This window comes from Pholcus phalangioides, unplaced genomic scaffold, assembly GCF_987345545.1.
Source record: "Pholcus phalangioides strain wild (caught in Gottingen) unplaced genomic scaffold, Ppha-v1.0 ptg000027l_1, whole genome shotgun sequence".
NCBI lineage: Eukaryota > Metazoa > Arthropoda > Arachnida > Araneae > Pholcidae > Pholcus > Pholcus phalangioides.
In genome coordinates, this window is record NW_028301617.1 from 8,574,671 (window position 1) to 8,597,441 (window position 22,771).

The 22,771-nt window shown below is 38.1% G+C and overlaps 1 protein-coding gene across 1 annotated transcript; it reads left to right on the plus strand.

The window, feature by feature from the left end:
- The first annotated feature begins 10,179 nt into the window (after positions 1-10,179).
- Positions 10,180-20,688, plus strand: LOC149068355 (uncharacterized). Its single transcript, XM_089251549.1, has 2 exons — positions 10,180-10,367; positions 18,533-20,688. The coding sequence occupies exon 2, from the start codon at positions 18,708-18,710 to the stop codon at positions 20,652-20,654; it is 1,947 nt and encodes a 648-aa protein (XP_089107675.1). The 5' UTR covers positions 10,180-10,367; positions 18,533-18,707; the 3' UTR covers positions 20,655-20,688.
- The last annotated feature ends 2,083 nt before the right edge of the window (positions 20,689-22,771 follow it).

The window sequence follows — 22,771 nt, forward strand, 5'->3', positions numbered from 1 at the left end:
GTGTTGCCAACAGGTAAAAAAATCTTCTAGAGTAGAAGATTCTACAGCTTAAATAAACTGGCCATATTTCATCCAGCAAAATACGGTATATTCGGTTTGCCGAAACGGGGAAATACGGGACATCGCTAATTATCACCGAATTACAGGGAAATTGCCAACTATAGCGCAAAAATGTCAAAAACTGCTCTTAAATATCTGTTCGGGACAAACTCTTCCCCCCCCCCCCTCCACAAGCTTGGGGGAGAAAAATTCATAATAAACTCCTGAAGTGAATTAAAATTTATCAAAAAAAAAACATTTTCTCATTTACTTGTTTTTATATTCATATATATATAGGGTGACCATACGTCCCGTATTTCCCGGGACAGTCCCGGTATTTTCTGTTTTTTTGGCCGTCCCGACTTTTTGGCAAAAGTGTCCCGGTTTTTCCCGTATTTTACGCGAAGCCAACTTGAATTTTTATTCTTTATTGCAGTCAAAGATTGACATTATTTTTCAACTCATAAATTATTTATCGACAATTACAACTATATATGAGAATATTAATCTCCCACATTTGCCTTGAAAATTTGTCTTTCGTGGAATACATTGTAATTCACTGCAATTTGCACCATTTCCCGCCATTGTGATTTTTCCGTAATTTCAACAATATTTGGCAACTTTGTTTGGTTTTAGCGTTGTTTTTGGCGAAAATTGGCGATGTCCCGTATTTTCCCGTATTTGGAAACGCAATGTCCCGTATTTCTCTCGAGGAAATATGGTCAGCCTATATATATATTTTTCAAGGAAAATAATTTTCGAATAGACGTCATAATAATCATCAGCATCACTCTGAGGGAAAAACACTAGATGATCCCCATAGAGGTCAATGTTAAAATTGTCGACTTTAGCTTAAAAATGCGGAAATTTAGCAGGGTTTTTTCGGGGTGACCATACGTCCCGTATTTCCCGGGACAATCCCGGTTTTCTTTCTTTTTTTGGCCGTCCCGACTTTTTGGCGAAAGTGTCCCGGTTTTTCTCGTTTTTTACATGACACCTACTTGGATTTTAATTCTTTATTGAAGTCAAAGATTGAAATTATTTTTCAACTCATAAACTATATTATGATAATTACAGCTACAAATAAGAACTTTAATTTCCCACGTTTGTCTTGTTGAATGTTTTATTTTGTCGAATTCATTTTAATCCACTGCAGTAACGCTTCGTTTCCCGCCATTGCGATTTTCCCGTAATTTCAGCAATATTTGGTTGTTGCACTTTTGGCGTTGTTCTTGGCGATAATTAGCGATGTCCCGTATTTGGAATCCCAATTTCCCATATTTCTCTCGAGGAAATATGGTCAGCCGAGGTTTTCTGCCACACCAATAATTTTAAAAATTGAATTAAATTTTTGATTTTCGAAATATTGAGTTCGCTTAGAGATACGAAGCCCAGAAAATTAAATATAAAATAATGAGCCAGACCCATTTTTGAGGTGGATATCCGTGTAATAACATTGACTACAAACTACAACTTTTTATTTATATCTTCTCAAGCGCGAAAATTGAGAATTAATGTCTCCGTATTGTCTTATATTATCCAATTGCATCAATCCATATAGTTTAGGATGTTTTGAAATTAATTATGGACCCATATAAATTACATTGAGGAAATTCCGCAGCTTTAATCAAGCATTTTTTGAAGGAAAAAACAGACAGATCGATAACGATGTAAAAAAAAATTTCGAAACATCTAGCTCCCATTAAAAAGAAAAAAAAACCGATTAATTTCTATGTCTCTTTAATTTAGATTTCTTTCTTTCATGAGTCACACAGCAAGTCACCATATTGGCTACCTTGCATGCATGGGCGGTGCCCCCTTCCCCTAGCGTCAAAGGTGGATTCGACTGATCTAATGTATATATGTATATATGAATTGACATCATCATCATCATCATCGTGGCCCCCCAGACTTCCAAGTCAATCTCCTCTTATGCTTGCATGTCCAAGAAAGAGGAAAATATCACGTGATCCGAAAAGCCTCATTAGCTGATGTTAACGCTTTGATAAATAACAATTATTATTTCGGATATTTAACGACGCGAAAATTCGTGTGGTTTGTTAACTGTAAATAAAAGCAGAAATACATAAATTTGAAGTTTAAAAATACTTAAACATCATATTAATTGATCCAATTGGAAATTTCGAAAATTGGAATTATAGAATAAAATGTGAAATTAAATAATTTTTTGAGATTTATGATTAAAAATGTTCTCAAACTCTCTGAGACATAACTTAGGTTTTAGATGCAATAAAATTTAATACAAAGAAACTTTTTAGATTAAACTTATTTCAATTTTGATAATTTTATTGGTTTGAGTGCAATTTCAGTTTCAAAACTGTGATTCTTTAAATTCAAAAATTAAATTCATACGAAAAGTTTTATTTTCTTCTTGAAGATAGAAATAGGGGAACATTTTTAATTTTTATAATTTCGTATTTATAATTTAATTATTTAAGTGAATATATAACTTATACTTCAAATAAATATATAACTTACTAGCTATAATACCCGGCGCTGCACGGGTTTTCTTGAATGAGGCTTTTTTGGATCACGTGATATCTCTCTCTTTCTTTGAGGGACATGCAAACCGTGTCCAAGTTAACCAATATGGCGACCTGCGCGATTCATGAAATAAACAAATATAGATTTACGCAGAAACGTAGAAACGAATATATATTTTTCTTTTTTAAGGGGCGCTAGGTATTTCGATTCCCCCCCCCCTCCCCTCCTGAACTTCAAGTTATCCATCTGTCTGTTTCAGCTTCCAAAAATCCTTAGTTAAAGCTGTGGAATTTTTTCGATGCACTTTTCACGGGCTCATAACTAATTTTAAAATATCCTAACCCGCATGAATTTATGCAAATAAATATCAAAAGAGACAATATGGAGACATTCATTTTCGTACTTGAGAAGATATAAATGAAATCAATGATATTGCTCGAATATCCAACTCAAAAGTATAGGTTTGGCTAATTACTTCGTATTTAATCTCCTGGGCTTCGTATATCTCTAAGCGAACTGAATATTTCAAAAATCGAGAATTCAATACAATTTTTAAAATTATTGATGGGGCGGAAAATCCCACTAATTTCCGCATTTCTACAGTAAAATCGACAATTTTAGCACTGATTTCAATGAGGATCACCCTTTTCCTGACTCTCAAAGCGATGCTGACGATGATTATGACGTCTATTCAAAAAGCCTCATTACTGAGAGTATATTGAAAATATGGCAAACCATTATAAAGGCATAAACTATTATATATATACTAACAGGATTAAAGAAGTGACAAACCGTTGTAAAGGCATATACACGTCTGAAACGCATTGCTAGGGAACCACGGTAACCAAAGTAAACGTTCGGAAAGTGATTGTTGAGGCCCAAAAACCATTGTTGCCGGACAGTGTTTTGCCCGTTTGGGGCATTTGCCCTGGGCTGACGAAATTTTAAAGTAGCCTATCGTTCAAGTCGGGTCCCATTTGGTATATATGCAAAATTTGGCTACGATCGATCTAAAATTGTAGATTTGTATAGAGAACACACACACACACACACACACACACACACAGATAGAAAATCAATTTTTATACATATAGATACTTCAAATAAATATCATTATACTACTATCAAAAATAATAATGATCTAGAAAAAAAATTATCAAATATTATGATTACGAAATATTATAAAATAAATTCTACACATAACACAAAATATTTAGTATTTTATTAAGAGAATTAAATTATTTCATTCAGATTAAGTGAGTGAGTGAGTGAGTGGCCACAGCTAACGGCATCGGTTGTTTACTTGTCGCTCCGTAATTTTTCTTAATTTTTAATAATTTTACACGAAGTTTGGTGGCTAATTTTTTATTAACAGGTTCAGACAATTGTCGATGAATTAATTTATGTAAGTGTTTAACCTCCTGTCATCTAATTTAACATCGTTTAATCATACCGAATCTGTAACACGCTCTCGGATTCAGTTGAGGTTTCTGATTCACTCAAATGCACCGTGTGCCAACGAAGTTTCCGTTTCACGTGTGACGGTTTCAGCGGTAATCGCTGTACGTGAATTTTTGCAGGAAAAACTGAGGAAATGAACTTGTGTAGCGTGTACGTCCTCTCCCAAGGGTCCTTTCGGTGGCGGCAGTGATTCCACGAATATTTCGGATTTCTTTCGGAAAGGATTATGCAACAAAACACCGAGCTCAAGGACTTCGTAACCAACAAGCTGCAAGAATTCAAACAAGTGATCGATTTCAATAATGCTGTCATAAAAAATCTGAAGGACTCCATTTGAGTGTGAATTTTGCGGTAAAACTTTTACCACTAAATCTAGTTTGAATGGTCATAAAAAAAATTCCATACGAGTGTAACTAGTGGTCATAGGCGTAAAGTTATTCAAAATGTTGGGGGGGGGGGGACTCAGTATCAATATAACGAAACCTCGTTTATACGACGCGTCGTATAAACGAGGTCTACACGCTCGTACTGGTCAAGACGTCGTATAAATGTGAAAGTCGTTTTAATGAATTTTTTTGAAAATGACCCCTCTCCTCTAGCCATAGCCCTTTTTTAAAGAATTTAATGGTTTTAATTCAAAATATCTTTGGTTTCTATTTCTGTGGGAAAAAATTGTGGTAGGCTGCGTGTCGTGGACAAGGCCGCAAGTTTCGATATGAACACTTTCTTTGTGCTTTGAATGTCGTTGTCGGTACTTTCTCTTTCAAAAGCAACACGTGAACCTTTGGCTCTATCGGATTTAGCCAATTTTAGCCATTGCCCCTGTGGCTAAAGACAAGCAATAGTTTCGGGGGGGGGGGGGGAGGAATACAATATGCACAGACGGCAAACGCGGATTTTTCATTCTTCCCTTATTCAATCATGGCCCTCACAAGGGTGGGGCTGACAGGACTCAGCAGGGCTGAAACAAATGTAGTTTTACATCACCTTCACTGTCAAAATCGATGACTTTGAAAGATAGTTTTTGTTTCCCCTAAAATTTGCTGTCCTCCCAAAATTGCAGCCCAGGGCCAAAATTTTTTGTAAAAACATCACAGCGTTTTACACGCCGCACGTTATTTTTCTGCAATGACTCATGAAATACTGATATTCAAATACGACTTAATTTATTTGAAATTTATTTTTCCTGTTCCGTGGGCCGACGGAGCCATTTGAGGAGGCCCTCCCAATAAATTTTATGAGGGAACTGAGCCCCCCCGCCCCAATAATTTCTGAAAAACAATGCAATGCAACCTCCATGGCTCCCACATGGTCCCACATAGGGCTGGCAGGGCCCGGGAAAATTATTATTTTTTTATTTTTCATGCTATAAATTCAGTATAGGGGGCTTTACTTACTTTCTAACCGAAACGGCGAAGAATTTCTAAATATGGACTGGGTCGCCGTTTCGGTTAGTAAAAATTCCTTGAAAAATCTGGTTCGGGGGACCCGACAAATATTCCAGCCTCGGGCTCTTCACCAAGATGTGGGGACCATGGCACCCTCTCTTTCCTGCGTACGCGCTCAAGTCCCGTATATTCGGGACGACCAGCAACTTTCAGCCCCCTTCAATGTTTTCTTCATGTGGGTGCTTCAGCATGCCCCCCCCCCCACATTGGTGGGGCTGACAAGGCTCCATCCCGCGATGATTCTTGTCTTTTTTTTACTTTTCACGCAGTAAATTTACTATATAGGGGCCCATGAGAATCAGTCTGGCTAGGGCTCGCCAAAGATCTCAGTCTTGGCGCCCTCCGACAGGATGTGAGGATGCCGGCGTATTGCGATTAAGCTCTTTATGGGGGCAATACATCCAAATGAATTTTATTAATCAATTAAATTATTTTTGCGGTGAATAAATACTGAAAAGCGCATTTTTTTGGTGGTACTAACAACATGATTCAGAAAATATGCCAACAGCAACAGAAATTTCAAGGCATGTGATGATAATGTTGCCTTTCGATATAACAATAATCCCTCTGCAACGATATTTTTTTCTTCGTCCGCAGTCGTTATATCGAGGTTTCGCTGCATTTCATTTAGCTATTGTTTGTCTCGGTGTTATTAGTCATGCAGTATTTTGTTAAAAATGTTTCGGCCCGGGCTCTCGAACTCGATAAGTAAAATATGACTCTCGGAGTGTACTTGTTTCGGTTTCAATCATCATCGGTCCATTTTTTAACCTTTCTTTTCCTCCTGCTGCATCGTCTGGAAGTTTCTTTCCCCAAGGGTCACGTTCAAACAAAAGAAGAGATGCTTCTGAGTTTTTCCGACAGTGGGAACAAGAAAGGGTCAAATCACCTACCCCATATCGTCTCCAGATGTCATCCAGAGATGCATGCCTTTGGGGCATCAAGGGAGAATGATAATTGGAAATCGAGTGTCGTCGTTGACTGTGAGAAATACTACAAATTGCTACAAAAAAAGGCCAACGACAACTCGATTGCGATTTTAAAAAAGTATTGAAATAAAATTTTGAGATTTTTTTTACTAAACTTTTTTTTGGGGGCAATTTTACTAATCATAAAGTGTTTTTCCGACACAAATATGGGAAACGTATGCACGCGAATTTTTTTTTTTTTGGGGGGGGGGGGCGCTGAGCCGGTCCTCCAAAGTTATTGGAGAGGCCTGGGCCCGTGGGCCACATACAAGTTTACGCCTATGGCTTGGACTTACGCCTTAGACCTTTGAAGACCGGACACACCCCGCTTCACAACTCAAACTCAGAGATATCGAAGCGTACCCGGAGGACCGGTGTATGTGTATGGTGGAATTTTTTTTTTTCATATAATCAACACTCGACAACGGCGGATCATAATATACAATAAACAATCAACTATAAAATCAACATAATCTTCTGAAGTTCTTGAGGAGTCGAGGTTCTTGGTTCTGGTCGAGAGGCTTCTGAACCTTTGAAAAATTGTCATTCATTTTTTATTTCATTTTTTTTTAAATCAATATTATAATTCACTTGTCGTTTATTTGATTCTATGTTCTACTCCCACCCCCAGTCAAATTTTGTTGTAAAGAGGCTCGAAAAATGCTTCGGCATCGGCCCTCAAGATCTATTATGAATGGACATTTAGAATGTACTGTTTTTTCCCAATATTTTTCAAGAAAACATTGGGGGGGGGGGGTGCTGAAATTTATTGGTTCTCCCGGATATACGGGACTCAAGCGTTTACGAAGGAGAGAGAGGATGCATTGCATTGGTTTTTTCAGTAATTATACTCGGGGCGTGGGGGGGGGGGGCGGCGGCGGCGGCTCAGTTCCCTTACAAAATCCCTTTACGTTCTGGCACCTATTCTTCATAGAGTGTATTTTTTTTATTTCGGTTGCAATATCATTGCTTTCGAATTTTCAACCCCCCCCCCCCCCCATGCATCTTTGGGCTTCTTTTCGTGACGACGCCATGCCCTTCCCCCCCGGTCGCAGTGAACAAAAGAAGAGACACTCAGTTTTTGCCAGGCAGAACGGCCGCATGAATGTGAGGTTTGCGGTAAGACGTTTTACGATATGTCTCATATAATTAGACACAGGAGACTACACAATGGAGAAAACCCCTATGAGTGTGACCATTGCGGTAGGAGATTCACATGTAAATCTGATTTAAACAGTCACAGAGAGAAAGATGCACACCGGAGAAAATCCATTCGAGTGCGAGTTCTCTCTGCCACAAGAAGTTTCGCCGTAACTCCTCATTGAAATACCACGAAAGGAGTGATGGTGAAAAAAACTCACATGAATGTGAAGTTCGCAACCAACGTTTTAAGGAGAACTTTGATTTGAACAGACATAAAATAGTTCACCCTGGTGAAAAGCCCCATGTTTGTGAAGTTTGCGGTGAAACTTCCCCTTGCAAGTCTGATTCAGGTAGTCACGCAAAATTCCACACCAATGAAAATTTACACGAGTGTAACATTTGCAAAGAAAAGTTTACGGAAAGCTCCAGTTTCAAGGACCACAAAAGAATCCACCCCATAGAAATTCCATATGCGTGTGAAAATTGCGGGAAATCGTTTTCAGTTAGCTCTAGCTTGAAGACACACATGATGATACACTCGCATGAGAATGTCCATGAATGAGTATGTTTATTGTAAAAGGTTAGTTTCCAACTTATGTCGATTCTGAAGGAAGCTTTCAACATATTTTTTGATGCAAAAAATTTTTCTACGCCGAATAGTTCCCATTGCGTCTTTTGGGACACATGGGCTCACTCGGGCCTCACAAAAATCAGATCTGGAAATTTTCGAGAGTAATTTTCCAGAGCCTCGGGAAAATCAGTTGGCTCGGGGCCCAATGATATTCTTAAGACGGTCCTGTCTACAAACGCTCTCATCTAACAAAGTGTTTTTCCAAGTTCAAACATGCTACAGCATCATTTCTCTACCTATGGTCCGCGGAGATGGTGTAAGTGATCCGCAGGCAATTCAATTCTAACTGAATGGAAAACTATTCAATTGTTGTAATTTATATTATAGTAATATCCATATGGATTCACAAATAAAAATTGTAGTTTCATACTCAGATTCATCAAAGAAATTGCAATACGGGATATCACTAATTTGCAGCCCAAAAATGTAATTTATGACAAATTTTCTAATTACTGCGAGAAAGAGGTTAAAAGTGGGGAAATAAAACGTTGCTATAAATCGAAGTAAACAAAAAATTTGACGGGGGGAAACATTGAAATGACTCGATTATTGTAAAATACGGGACGTCGCTAAATGTCTTTAAAAACTGTCATACGTCAGTAAAATCCCCAATTGCTGAAAAATTGAGGAAAAGCAGTTTAACTTTACAATGTGAGATGAATATCTGTATTTATACCAAAAATTATCATCTATATTTAAAATTGATTTTCTATGTGTGTGCGTTCTCTATACAAATCTACATTTTTAGATCTATCGTTGCCAAATTTTGCATATATATACCAAATGGATTGGAATATATACATATTTATGTACCCCGACTTGATGCGGGGTTATCGGCCTCAACAACCACTTTCGGGATGTTTACTTTGGTTATCGTGGTTTCCTACCAATGCGTTTCAGACATGCAAATGCTTTTACAATGGTGTGTCACTTCTTTAAATCATGTCAGTATATGTATTATAGTTTATATATGCCTTTATAAGGTTTGTCACGTTTTCAATTCTCCCAGCAATTGAAAGAAAACCGAGCAGCACCGGGTATTATAACTAGTAAGTTATAAAAACGCTGTTTATTAACGAAAAATTTAGTGAACATTATAAATTCAAATAAACGTCATTGAAAAAACGTATAAAAAGTATGTATAAAAAAGAAAATCAGAACCACTAAAAATACAGAAATGCTTCCGTAATGCGGGATGCAAGTGATCCGTCGAATTGTTTCAGACATTTTACTGGTTCTTGGGTTCAAAAAAGTTGAGAAAACACTGTTCTACAATATTTATATACAAAATAAAATCCTTAGGTAAAAAGTTTCTTCTCAAAAAATTAGTCTGCTACGTACCACGATTTTTAAGACTTCTGAACAGCAAGCTGAAAGTTTCATGAAGTGATGTTACTCAAGTAACATAAGCAAGTAAGTAGCAGTATTTCATAATGGTAACGAATTCCTTTCAGTGTCCGCGGCTGAAGAATAAAAAGTCGAGTTGGCTTCGGTGAAAGTACGTGAAAAATCGGGACGACCTATGCTGACCATATTTCCTCGAGAAATGCGGGAAATTGGGATTCCAAACACAGGAAAATACGGGACATCGCCAATTATTACCAAAACTGAACAAAGTTGCTAAATATTTCTGAAATCACTGTGAAAAACAATATGGCGGAAAATGAAACATTGCTGCAAATTGCAGTGGATCAAAATGAATTCCACGAGATAAAACGTTCACCAAGACAAATGTGTTAATATGTAACTATCATAATATAATTTATGAGTTGAAAAATGATTTCAATGTTTGACTTCAATAAAGAATGAAAATTCAAGTAGGTGTCACGTGAAAAAATCGGGAGGCCAAAAAAAAAAAAAAAAAAAATACGGGACGTATGGTCACATTCAGACGATCAGAAAAACCGATTCTGTCCCGGGAAATATGGGACGTATGGTCTTTTTATACCTTAGTTGCGAAGCGCGCGACTTCTTGCGCACACGCACTAGTAATCCAAAGGGATTTGATACAAGGATACATTAACATCGCTCGAGCGGGTTATCCCGCGGTTAGCGGTACATTAATTTTTAGCTTCCCATTAGACATCGGTGGATTGAATTGACATCTAATTGACATCATAATTAACGTGTTTATTGATCGTTTTAAGACGCTGCCAACTTCATACGTTGAAGGTGAGTCTCTTCATTTTTTCTATCAAAAAACAAAAATGGTGAAATTTCTTCTTTTTCTAACATATTCCTTCCAAGCTTTCTACTTCGCATGTGCTGCCATCTATGAATTGCCATATAAAATGGTGCCTCAAATCATGAAAAACTGCTTTATCGTTTGGTTATAGGATTTGATGCAAATGAGGGAGAAGCGGACGTCATAACCAATTTTTTAATTGCTTCTGAATATTCAATGTTCCAGGAATTATTTCTGAATCGTCGCTTTTCCTAAAATTCTTGATTTCGCTAACTCTCGAATTGTTTCTGAATTTCCATTGTTGCTTCTTTCAAGTTATTTCTTCCATGTTCTAAATTTCGATTTTTAGATTATTTCTAAATTTTCATCCTCAGATTCTTTCTGAATTTTCATTGTTTCTGAAATTGGTCTTTCACTACTTAAATTGTTTCATTACTTCTTAAATTGTTTCATTACTTCTTAAATTGTTTCATTACTTCTTAAATTGTTTCATTACTTCTTAAATTATTTATGAGTTTTCATTGATCCAAAAATTGTTTATTTTCACTAATTCCGGAACTAATTTTCATTGTTCCCGGAAATGTTTCTTTCATTAATTCTGAATTTTTTTTTTGAACTTTCATTGATCCGGAAATCGTTTCTGGATTTTCATTATTTCTGAAATTGTTCCTTTCACTAATTTTTAGATTGTTTTTGAATTTCTATTGTTACCGAAACCGATTCATTGGTTCTGAAATTATATCTGGATTTTTCATTGTCACTGAAATTATTTTTTCATTAATTCTCTGAAATTGTTTCTGAATTTTCACTGTTCCCGAAATTGTTTCTTTCTCTAATTCTTAAAATACTCCCGGATTTTCATTGTTTTATCTTTTTTTTTTGTTTCATTCCACCAATTATTTGAATATTTGTTAATTTTCAGTGTTTTTGGAATTATTTCTTTGCCTATTTTCAAAATTGTTTCCGAATTTTCATTGTTTCTATCGTGATATTGTATCACTGAAAGGGGCGTATCTAGAGCTCGCTGTTGGGAGGGGGGGGGGGTGTGATTTTCAAGGGTGGCCATACGTCCAGTATTTGCCAGGACAGTCCCGGTTTTTTCTGATTTTCTGGCTGTACCGACAGCTTACTCGGTGCGCCAAAAACGAGAAAAACCTTTCCATAGTTTGTGGGCACTTGAAGTAACACCTCCCCCCCATTGATAAGTGCCCTACAGAGCCACTTCAGTGATCTCTAAATGTTTCGTGGATCCAAGTGATCTGGAAATGTATCCTAGCCGCTTAAGTGCTCTGGAACTGCACCTCGCATCACTCAAGTGATCCGTAATTATATGCCGCGGATCACTTAAATAATCTGAGAATGTGCCGCGGGTAACTTGAGTGATGTAGAACCGCACTGGGCGCCACTTAAGTGCTCTAAAACTACGTCACATGTCACTCAAGGAATCTATAAATGTGTCACGGATCGCTTAAGTGTTCTGGAACTGTGTTGCGGGTCATTTAAGTGATCTCAAAATGTGCCACGGGACGCTTGAATGTTCTGGAATTGTACCACGGGACACTACAGCGATCTGTAAATGTGCCGCTTGGTTCATTTTTACAAAATTAGGCTTGAGGTGGGCAGGCCGCATCAGATAACTCCCAGGGCCATATTTGGTCCACGGGCCAAAGGCCTTTATGCGATTTATGATTATATGGCTTAGAGGGTGGGGGTCGCAATGAATTTAATAAAGATAAATTTTGAGTTCATAGCCTTCAAATAACATTGAGACTAACAGAAATTGATTATAGCATATAAAGGTATTATCTTCCGAAATTTTAAATTAAAAAAAATAAATTTTTGATCGTCTGGGGGTCACGAGTCCCTTATGCCCCCCGTGTATGTCTCTGATCCCACCAATATGCGTTAGGATTCAGAGGGGCCGAGCTGATGCCGAAATTTTGGTGACAAGAGAGTTGCGGGGAGAGGGGGGTGGTTATAGTTTTGATGACTTTTGCTAATACTTGAACGGCCCCTTTCACATATTTGCCATGTTTTTTTTGTTTTTTTTTTTGATTCACTGGAATTTCCTTTTCTGCGACTTTAGTTGAGTTCGTGACAAAACCTACCGCGTGTGACCATATGTCCTGCATTTTGCAGCACCGTCCCGTTTTTCAGTATTTTTCCCTATCCCGACTTATTTGAAAAATGTCTCGGTTTTATCCGTTTTTTTTTTTGGTCGAAGTTTTCTTGAAGTTGTTGTTGCAATATTATATAGAAGTTCCAAAAATTTCATGAATTATCCCATGTTGCTTGATAGACCCATAGATCCGTCCCCTGATTACGGGCGTATATAAGTTAAATAAAATCAAATTTAAATAACTTCGCACTGAAAAATATCTCAAGCATTATGTTGAAACTTTGAATATTGATTGGTTGGAGGGCCCTTGTTGAGTGTAGTCTCAGCCCTCAAAGCAGAATGTGTTAGCATTGTTCTGCAACGAGCTCTTGGCTGACTAACTGGAAATGTTCTGCGGTAAAAATCCCCATACATGTAATAGTGTTTTTTGCACTTTTTCTTAAAATTCTTCCTAATTGTTATGCAGTAACGGTAATTTTTCTGCGACGTACGTCGCAGATTTCGGCACATTCTGCTTGGGGGTCTGCACACGCTCTAAATTACCCCTTTTTTGTCACACATTATTCTGGCCTACATTCTTTAGGTCCCTCTTTCGTTCCCTCACTGATATGATCCATTGCTTTCTAGGCCACTCGCTGATATGATCCATTGCTCTCTATGCCACTCTTTTGGCCACTCACTGACATGATCCATTGCTCTCTATGCCACTCTTTTGGCCACTCACTGACATGATCCATTGCTCTCTATGCCACTCTTTTGGCCTCTCACTGACATGATCCATTGCTCTCTATGCCACTCTTTTGGCTTCTCTCTTACATGATCCATTGCTCTCTATGCCACTCTTTTGGCCTCGCACTTACATGATCCATTGCTCTCTATGCCACTCTTTTGGCTTCTCTCTTACATGATCCATTGCTCTCTATGCCACTCTTTTGGCCTCGCACTTACATGATCCATTGCTCTCTATGCCTCTCTTTCGCGTGATCCATTGCTCTCTATGCCACTGTGTTGGCCACTCACTGACATGATCCATTGCTCTCTATGCCACTGTTTTGGCCTCTCACTAACATGATCCATTGCTCTCTATGCCACTGTTTTGGCCTCTCACTGACATGATCCATTGCTCTCTATGCCACTGTTTTGGCCTCTCACTAACATGATCCATTGCTCTCTATGCCACTGTTTTGGCCTCTCACTGACATGATCCATTGCTCTCTATGCCACTCTTTTGGCCTCTCACTGACATGATCCATTGCTCTCTATGCCACTCTTTTGGCCTCTCACTGACATGATCCATTGCTCTCTATGCCACTCTTTTGCGTGATCCATTGCTCTCTATGCCACTCACTCACATGATCCATTGCTCTCTATGCCACTCCTTTGACCACTCGCTTGGTCCATCGCTTTATAAGTCAATCTTTTGGTCATTATAATGCTTGCGCGTACACTTTAGATTGTTTTTTTAGGTCATTTATTGACCGGATTACTCACTCTTTGGGTTTCGGTCAGTCACGTGCTTGATGACTGAACACTGCCTTAATTACTCATGAGTTTGCACACTGTGTTAGTCACTCTTGTGCTTGCCAACTGTTTATTTTTCTCTTTTGGCCACTCGCTGATCTGATCCCTGGTCTCTCTTTTATTCATTCAGATGCTCGCACACTCTCTAGGTCCTTCGTTTGGTCACTCACTGACAAGGCAGGGGAGGAATCATGGTTTTATTGAATAAGGCCATAAAATTTCATTGCCTTGCTCCCATTTTACTAATTTTCTCAACCAGTCATTCCTAATATTTTCTGCCGCTCGCACTGAGGCTCCACACCGTAAATACGTTTCTGATTGTATTTTATATATTGTTAAAAAATATATATATTTTCATAATCAATTTAACTCTTAGTTGAACATACGTACCCCATTTAAATGCCGGCACTTTTCATCAGTAAGAACATGATCCCCCTTTCACTAATTTTTAGATTTTCTATTGAATTTCTTTTGAATATTGAATATTTTTTGAATTTCTATTGTTCCTGAAATTATTTTTTCATTAATTCTGAAATTGTTTCTGAATTTTCACTGTTACTGTTTCTTTCACTAATTTCTAAAATATTCCCGAATTTTCATCGTTTCTTTTTTTTTGTTTCATTCCACAAATTATTTGAATGTTTGTTAATTTTCAGTGTTTTTGGAATTGTTTCTTTCCCTATTTTTAAAATGATTTCCGAATTTTCATTGTTTCTATCGTGATATTGTATCACGGAAAGGGGCGTTGCTAGAGCTCGTTGTTGGGAGGGCAGGGGGGGAAAGGGGGGGTGATTTTGTAATAACTAGGGTGACCATACGTCCCATATTTGCCAGGACAGTCAGTCCCGTTTCCTTTTTATTTTCTGGCTGTCCCGACCTTTTTGCAAAAATGTCCCGGTTTTTCACGTATTTTCAACTAAACCAACTTGACTAGCTATTTTTCAAATCAACTAATAAAATTATCTTCCCAAATTCAGAAATTACATTACGGTAATTACGACTACAAAAGAATGACATTTTTGATGATTCAGTTCCGGCATTTTCTTTGCAAAAAATCAATTTGTCATAAATTTAGCATTTCTTGCATGAGGTCTGAAAGAAAAAATTGTCAAAAATGAACTAGCTACTTTATTAAAAAAAATTAAAATAAATGTCTTGGCAATGGACGATATTCGAGCTCAAAAAAATTTGCAATGTTTAGAAATATTACTCCAATAAACAATTCATAACCAAAGCAATTTTGCATCACTTTCTCATTAGCAGAGGTCATATGACGAATCTAGTGACGTCACTAAAAAAGCGAGATTCAAAAAATCCAGTTTTATGCTCCACCTGACGGATGATGTAATTCATCTCTTCAGTGATTCGTTTCCCGTTTCCTGGCCCCTCCTGCAGTCAATGTTGGTGCACGTTTCGCGTTTCTCATTCGTTCTTCGATGATGACGTCAAGCTGACAGTGCATTGAAGCCTAAGGAGAATACGGGCCGCTTCATTGATTTAGAAACGTGTCGCAGGTCAGTTCATCATGTGATCTGGAACAACGCCGAAGGTTACTTGAGAGCTGTAAATGTGCCGAAGGCTACTCGAGTGGTCTGTAAACATGCCACAGGTCACTTGAGTGACCTGCCGAGTATGCTGTGGGTTATTCAGAGTGAGTTATGATGCTCCTTGGTGATCTGAAAATATGTCACGGGTCATTTAAGAGATTTGGGAATGGGTCGCGATACTTTAGTGATCTGAAACTGTGTGCCGCAAGTCGCTTAAATGCTATAGAGCTGTGCCGTGGTGATCTTCAAATATGCTCTGGTACACTCAAGCGATCTGAAACTGTGGCGCGAGTCACTAAATTGATCTGAAAACGAAACGCTGTCCGCTTAAGTTCTTTGGAACTTTGCCGCAAGTCACTCATGTGATCTGTAAATATGCTGCGGGTCACTCAATTGATCTTAGAATGTGTCGTAGATGACTTAGGTGATACCGAACTGCAATGCGGGTCACTTAAGTGATCTAGAAATGTGGAAGTTTGTTCATTTTGTGTGGAAGAATGGGAGTGACCAAAAGACAAATCTATAGAATGTGGGACCACATCTGTGAGCTATTGATCAAAAGAGTGACCTTGAGAGTGAGCGTTGGAGCGGCAAAAAGAGTGGCCTGGAGCGTGTGCAAGTATGTCAAGAATTATAAGAATGACATAGAGAGCGAGAGACCAGGTGAATGAGTGATCAAAAGAGTGAGCGTGAGAACGTGCAAAAGTGTGACTTAGGAAGTAAGCATGAGAACGCCCAAAAAGAGTCACATGCTTGCACCGGCCTTCTACAAGCATTTGAATGACCTACAGCTCGTGTGAGCAACCAAAAGAGTGATCTGGAGCGTAAGACCAGGTCAGTAACCGACTACAAGAATGGCCTAGAGAGTATAACTTAGAAGAGGTATAGGAGGAGAGAAACTTCGAGAAAGTATACTGCTATATCTCTTCTACGGTGTGCAAGCTTGGAAGTGACCACCAAAAGAGTGATCTATAGAATTTGTACACATGGTGAACGACCACAAAAGTGATCTATAGAATTTGTACACATGGTGAACGACCACAAGAGTGATCTATAGAATTTGTACACATGGTGAACGACCACAAGAGTGATCTATAGAATTTGTACACATGGTGAACGACCACAAGAGTTATCTATAGAATTTGTACACATGGTGAACGACCACAAGACAAGAGTGATCTATAGAATTTGTACACATGGTGAACGACCACAAGAGTGATCTATAGAATTTGTACACGTGGTGAACGACCACAAGAGTGATCTATAGAATTTGTACACATGGTGAACGACCACAAGAGTGATCTATAGAATTTGTACACATGGTGAACGACCACAAGAGTTATCTATAGAATTTGTACACATGGTGAACGACCACAAGACAAGAGTGATCTATAGAATTTGTACACATGGTGAACGACCACAAGAGTGATCTATAGAATTTGTACACATGGTGAACGACCACAAGAGTGATCGAGAGACCATATCGGTGATTGACCAAAAGAGTGGTCTATAGTGCATACAGTACTCACGAATACTTCTTTTTCCTTAGTTAACACAAGCCCTAAGAAACCTGATTAGTTAATTTATTTATGAACTTAATTAATGAAATTACACTGTTAGATAATTAACATTTCAAAAACTTGAAATCATTTCAGTATAATTTGCAATGTTCTCTTGACATTTCAGAAATGCTAAGGCAACAACGACTCAGAATGCAGACATTTTTACGCAGTCGACTAACATATCTTACATATTTTATCAAAACAACCACGCTGTTGTAAGCATATGAGAGCAATGGCTCGAGCGAAAGTGATTCCGATGAATAGAACGCATCAAAATTAAAAAAAAAAACACGCTAACAACCGTGAGGCCGCTTCTAAAGTGGATAGCCCAAGTCGGCACTTTGCTAGACTATCCTCAGGTTCCTACATCTCGCATGATTCAGAATAAATGCCCGCTAACTGGGAACGCACGTTGTCAAAAATTTCGCGGTATAAAGAATTAGAGAAAATTAGTCGAATATTACCGAGAGATGAAAATAACTATTAATTTCCATGAGAAAAGAAGTTACTTTTGGAAAAATGTCTCGACTCATTTTGTGGTCATATTCTTCTTATTCTGTTCATACAAATCGGTGAACATTACGGGCCATTTCGTGTTTGCCAGTGTTGAAGACCTGATTTGTCCATGTTTTGAACCTTGATGGAAAGCGTCAGTTTCTGAGGAAGATTTGCGATTCCCATTATTTGTTCCGGTACTTTGTCAGAGAGGATGGCCATTTCTTGTTAGTAGGCACTATAAATTGCCGACTAGCTCAAGAAAGTGAATGTGTAGAGCAGAGGTCTTCAATCTTTTTATAGTCGCGAGCACTGCCTGCACCCATCGTGAAAAGAAGAGCACCCTGATAGCATGCTTGACAAACAAATGTACGACATTAGGATGATTTCAATCTTGAATGCAATTTGTACAAGGAGTTTAATTGGAATGTTGGCCAAGTGCTCGCGAGCACCGAATCGGACACGAGCATCGAGCCCCCCTGGGTGCTTTAGGGAGCACCATGGTGCTCGCGAGCAACGGCTCGAAGATGCCTGGTGAAGAGCCTCGACATTATTATGTTTTGCACATTGGCTCTCATATCAAGCACGCGCGCTGGTCACGTGAAAAAATCTCAGTACATTTTGTACTGGAGCACGAGATGATCACGTGATCGGATGCCCCCTCGGATTGTCCGAGGGTTCATTTGTTAGAAATACCAGATCAGCTGTTGTTCTCACACGACATGTAGGGGCCTACCTACATTGTCTCTCTCTCTCTCCCTCAATTTCACTTTACATATGCTTAAATCACATAATTAAATGTCGTGTACGATTCCTCATTACTGAAATGCTTCAAGGTCAATGTGTTGGCATGTCTTCGTGGTAACTTGGTGGCCCTTTTCATGATGATGACTTCGTTTTTCTTGCAGGCGAATAAAGATCGCCATCAAATCCTCCAGAAGAAAATTCTCAGTTTTGCGAATGTGAATGGACCGTTACAGCTCATAGAACAATATCCAGTCAACGGAAAACATATTGTGTAAGAAAAGGTCATTTTCTGCTTTAAATTTCATTCTATCTTCTGATATTTTTTAAGATATTGATATGGAAGAGTTATCTACTGTCACAACAACAGCAACAGATACTACAAATCAAGAAAAAATCCATTCTGGGAAAAAGCAGTTCGAGTGCCTAATTTGTAACAAGAAGTTTGTGCAAAAGGCCAATTTGAACCGTCACATGAAGGTTCATAGTGAAGAAAAACCGTATGAATGTGAAGTTTGCGGTAAACGCTTCAAGCATAAGGAGAGTTTTATTCCCCATAAAAGGCGCCATACTGGAGAGAAGCCATATGAGTGCGAATTTTGCAACAGAAGGTTTCCGGATGTGTCCAATTTAATTAATCACAGAATAGTCCACACCAAAGATAAGCCTTATGGGTGTCACTTATGCGATAAAAAGTTCGCGACGAGCTATTCATTACGCTTACACAGAAGAGTTCACACTGGAGAGAAACCGCATGAATGTGATTTATGTGGTAAAAGATTTGGGACTGCGGGCATTTTGAAAATTCATGAAAGAAGACACGCAGAAGAAAAGCCGCACGAGTGCGAATTTTGTGGCAAAAGATTTTCGGACTTGTCCAATTCAATTAACCACAAAGTGGTCCACACCAAAGAAAAACCACATGAATGTGACTTATGCGATAAGAAGTTTGCGAGAGGCTTTGATTTGAGCTCGCACAAAAGAGTCCACACCAAAGAAAAACCGTATGGCTGTGATGTATGTGGCAAAAGATTTGGGTTTTCGCATAGTTTGACAATTCACAAAAGGGTTCACACTGGAGAAAGGCCGTATGAGTGTGATACTTGTGGTAAAAGATTTAGACAAAAGATAGGTTTAGAAAATCACAAAAGAGTGCATACTGGAGAAAGACCATACGCATGTGAGTTTTGTGGTAAAAAGTTCACAGAACAGTCAGGGTTAAAGCGTCACAAAAAAGTGCACACTCGAGAAAAACCGCACAAATGTGAGTCTTGCGGTAGAAGTTTTGCAGAAAAACATAATTTACTTAATCACAGTACAGTCCACACTGGTAAAAAACCATATGAGTGTGGATCTTGCGGCAAAATGTTTCGCACCAAATCGAGTTTAAATGGTCATAAAAAAATCCATACCAGTATAACGAACGGTGAAAAACCATATGAGTGTGTGATTTGCGCTAAGAAGTTTGGGCTTATGTCTGGTCTGAACAGTCACAAGAAAGTCCATGCTGTGGAAAAGCCGTATCAATGTGAGTTTTGTACAAAAAAATTTTCGAACAGCTATGGATTAAAAAAACACAGAAGAATCCACACCGGGGAAAAGCCTTATAAGTGCGAGTTGTGCAATAAAACGTTTACATTTGATTCCGTCTTGAAAATTCATAAAAGAATCCACACAGGAGAACGGCCGCATGAATGTGAGGTTTGCGGTAAAACATTTTACGATTTTTCAGCAATAGTTAGACATCGAAGAATCCACACTGGAGAAAAACCATATGAGTGTGAACATTGCGGCAAGAAATTTATATGTGTATCTAGTTTAAACAGTCACGCAAAGATTCACACCGATGAAAAACCATTCGAGTGCGTGTTCTGCCAGAAAAAGTTTCGTCGTAACTCCTCATTGAAATACCACGAAAGAAGTCATACTGGAAAAAACTCATATGAATGCGAAGTTTGCAACAAACGTTTTAAACACTACTCCAATTTGAAGAGACATGAAATGATTCACACTGGGGAAAAGCCCCATGCTTGTGAAGTGTGCGGTAAAACATTTTCCCGCAGGTCTGGTTTGAATAATCATGGAAAGTCTCACATGGAAGAAAATTCATTCGAGTGTGGCATTTGCAAAGAAAAGTTTACGGAAAGCTCCAGTTTCAAGGAGCACAAAAGAGTCCACTCCACAGAAATGCCATATGCGTGTAACTTTTGCGAGAAATCATTCTCAGTTAGCTCCAGCTTGAAGACGCACATGATGGTACATTCGTTGGAGATTGTCCATGACTGAGTATGTTAATTGTGAACAATTATTTTTGAAATAAAATGAAGTAGAAAACGACTTTTCAAGTAGAGCAGCGGTTCTCAACCTTTTCTAATTCGCGAAGCCCTTTTCAGTATATTATTTACATGGCGTCGGTATCCTTTTGGCTTCTTTTTTTGTTTGTTTATCAAATTTATTGATTTATTTTATTATCCTTGAGTGGCCGCGGAGGCCCTGGGAAGTGCACATGGAGCCCCGAGGGCTTCCCGGATCACCGGTTGAGAACCTCTTAAGTAGAGGGAGGGGGTTTACCAGCAACACTTGCTCGTAATTCAAAAGCCTTTAGCCTTTAAACGGTTTTTAAAGTTTTCCTGATCCGCATTATAACTGCCACATTGAAAATAAAAGCGTGTTAAGACAAACTCCGCCTACAGAACAAGGCCTCCGCACGAAGCTTGTGACGTGACTTAAGAAGGCCATTTTATCTATTGCCATTGGATATAGCAGGCCGACGCATTCGATATATTTACCTTTTTTTGCCGTATGTCCAATAGCAATAGGAGAAATGGACTTCTTCAGTGACGTTACAAGCTTCGTGCGGAGGCCTTGTTCTGTAGGTGGTGTTAAGGCCCCTTTACACTTACGCTTTTGCGCGCGCGATAGCTGTAAACAACTTCAGAACCGCCTTCAAGAGTGTGCGTGTAAAGGCGAAAAAAGTGTGCGGTTAGGAGTGCGCGCAGGAACTGGTCATTCCAGCGTTCAATCGCGAACTCAAAATCGTACGTCTAAACGCAAACCCACCCTACGGGCAAAAACGGGGCGAATCTCTCGTCTCCTGCGTCGTCTTCCTTCATTATCGTTCTAAAAAAAGAGATGTATACAATGTAAATAATTTTTTTCAGCAATAACATTTATTGCAATTTTTTTTCAGAGTCTATTTGACGATTTTTCTTCCTTTTTCCAACGAATTGTTTTTTTAAAGAAATGATAAATTAGTTTTTCAAATGCCGTAATTACATTTATTAGGTTATCGTAATAATTTTCGAACTTTGATTTGGTTCCTTTATCTACTAACATTATTATCAGATTTATAGATATATTAAATTACTATTATTACTTTGATAACTTCGCAAGCTTTCATTTATCCTCAGGGTGTGGGAAAAATTTAAAATAGTTTAACTAGGGGTTCTTAACCTATAAGTTCTTTTTTTTCTTTTTAAAGAAAATAAGAAAATAATTGTTTTTTTAATAGAAAAAAGCATTTTAAGAAAGATCAGTTTCAAAATTTGAAATTAACGATAGAAGTATGTTCGCATAATTAATGCAAAATAATGCGCGAATTGATGAAAGAAATTATTCCAAAATTAATAAAAATCCAGAATTGAAAAAAGATAATTTCAGAATAGATGAAAGCCTTTCAATAACTTGGAGCCTCTTGTTTGATTTGGCATTGGTTCCATTCCTGTTCACTCACCAGTTAAGACGCCTACCAGTGGCTACAGAATTTTCGAAAAAAAACCCCATTTTAATTAGAAATTTATTCAATACGCATATGTTTAAAATTGGAAATATATCTAGGGAACACAAAGTTGGTGGTGATGTTTTAAGCCGTTGCTAAAAAGGTTAAGAACATCTGATTTAAATTTGATAGTATAAATTTGACTTCAACTCACTAGAAAAAAAAATTAAAAGGGATTTAGGGTTGTGGAAAAAACTTTCATTATCTGAATGTCTGAAGGTTAACAATGGTGCTGTTTGAAAAGAAGCATCCTATTCATTAGATCCAGCCAACTCTGCATTCATAGCAGGTGTTCAGTGGACAATGTGCTGTACTTTTCCATGATAAGATCACAAAAGATGTCCAAGATCAAGTGATGTTCAAAATACCAAGTAAAAGGGATGTTTCATGTTATAAGATTATCGCTGATTTCATTTAAAACCAAAAACCATCCAATATCATGAATGATATCCAACTAAAAACGTATTGCTATTCGCAATTTTAATTTTATTGCTGTCATAGTATGACACACAACGGAATGTTGTTGTTAAAAATTTGAAAAAAATTATGCTTCAATTTATTTGTTATTTTTGTATTGTTATGAAGTGCTTATGCTCGACATCAAACTGAAATGATTTTTTGAGGA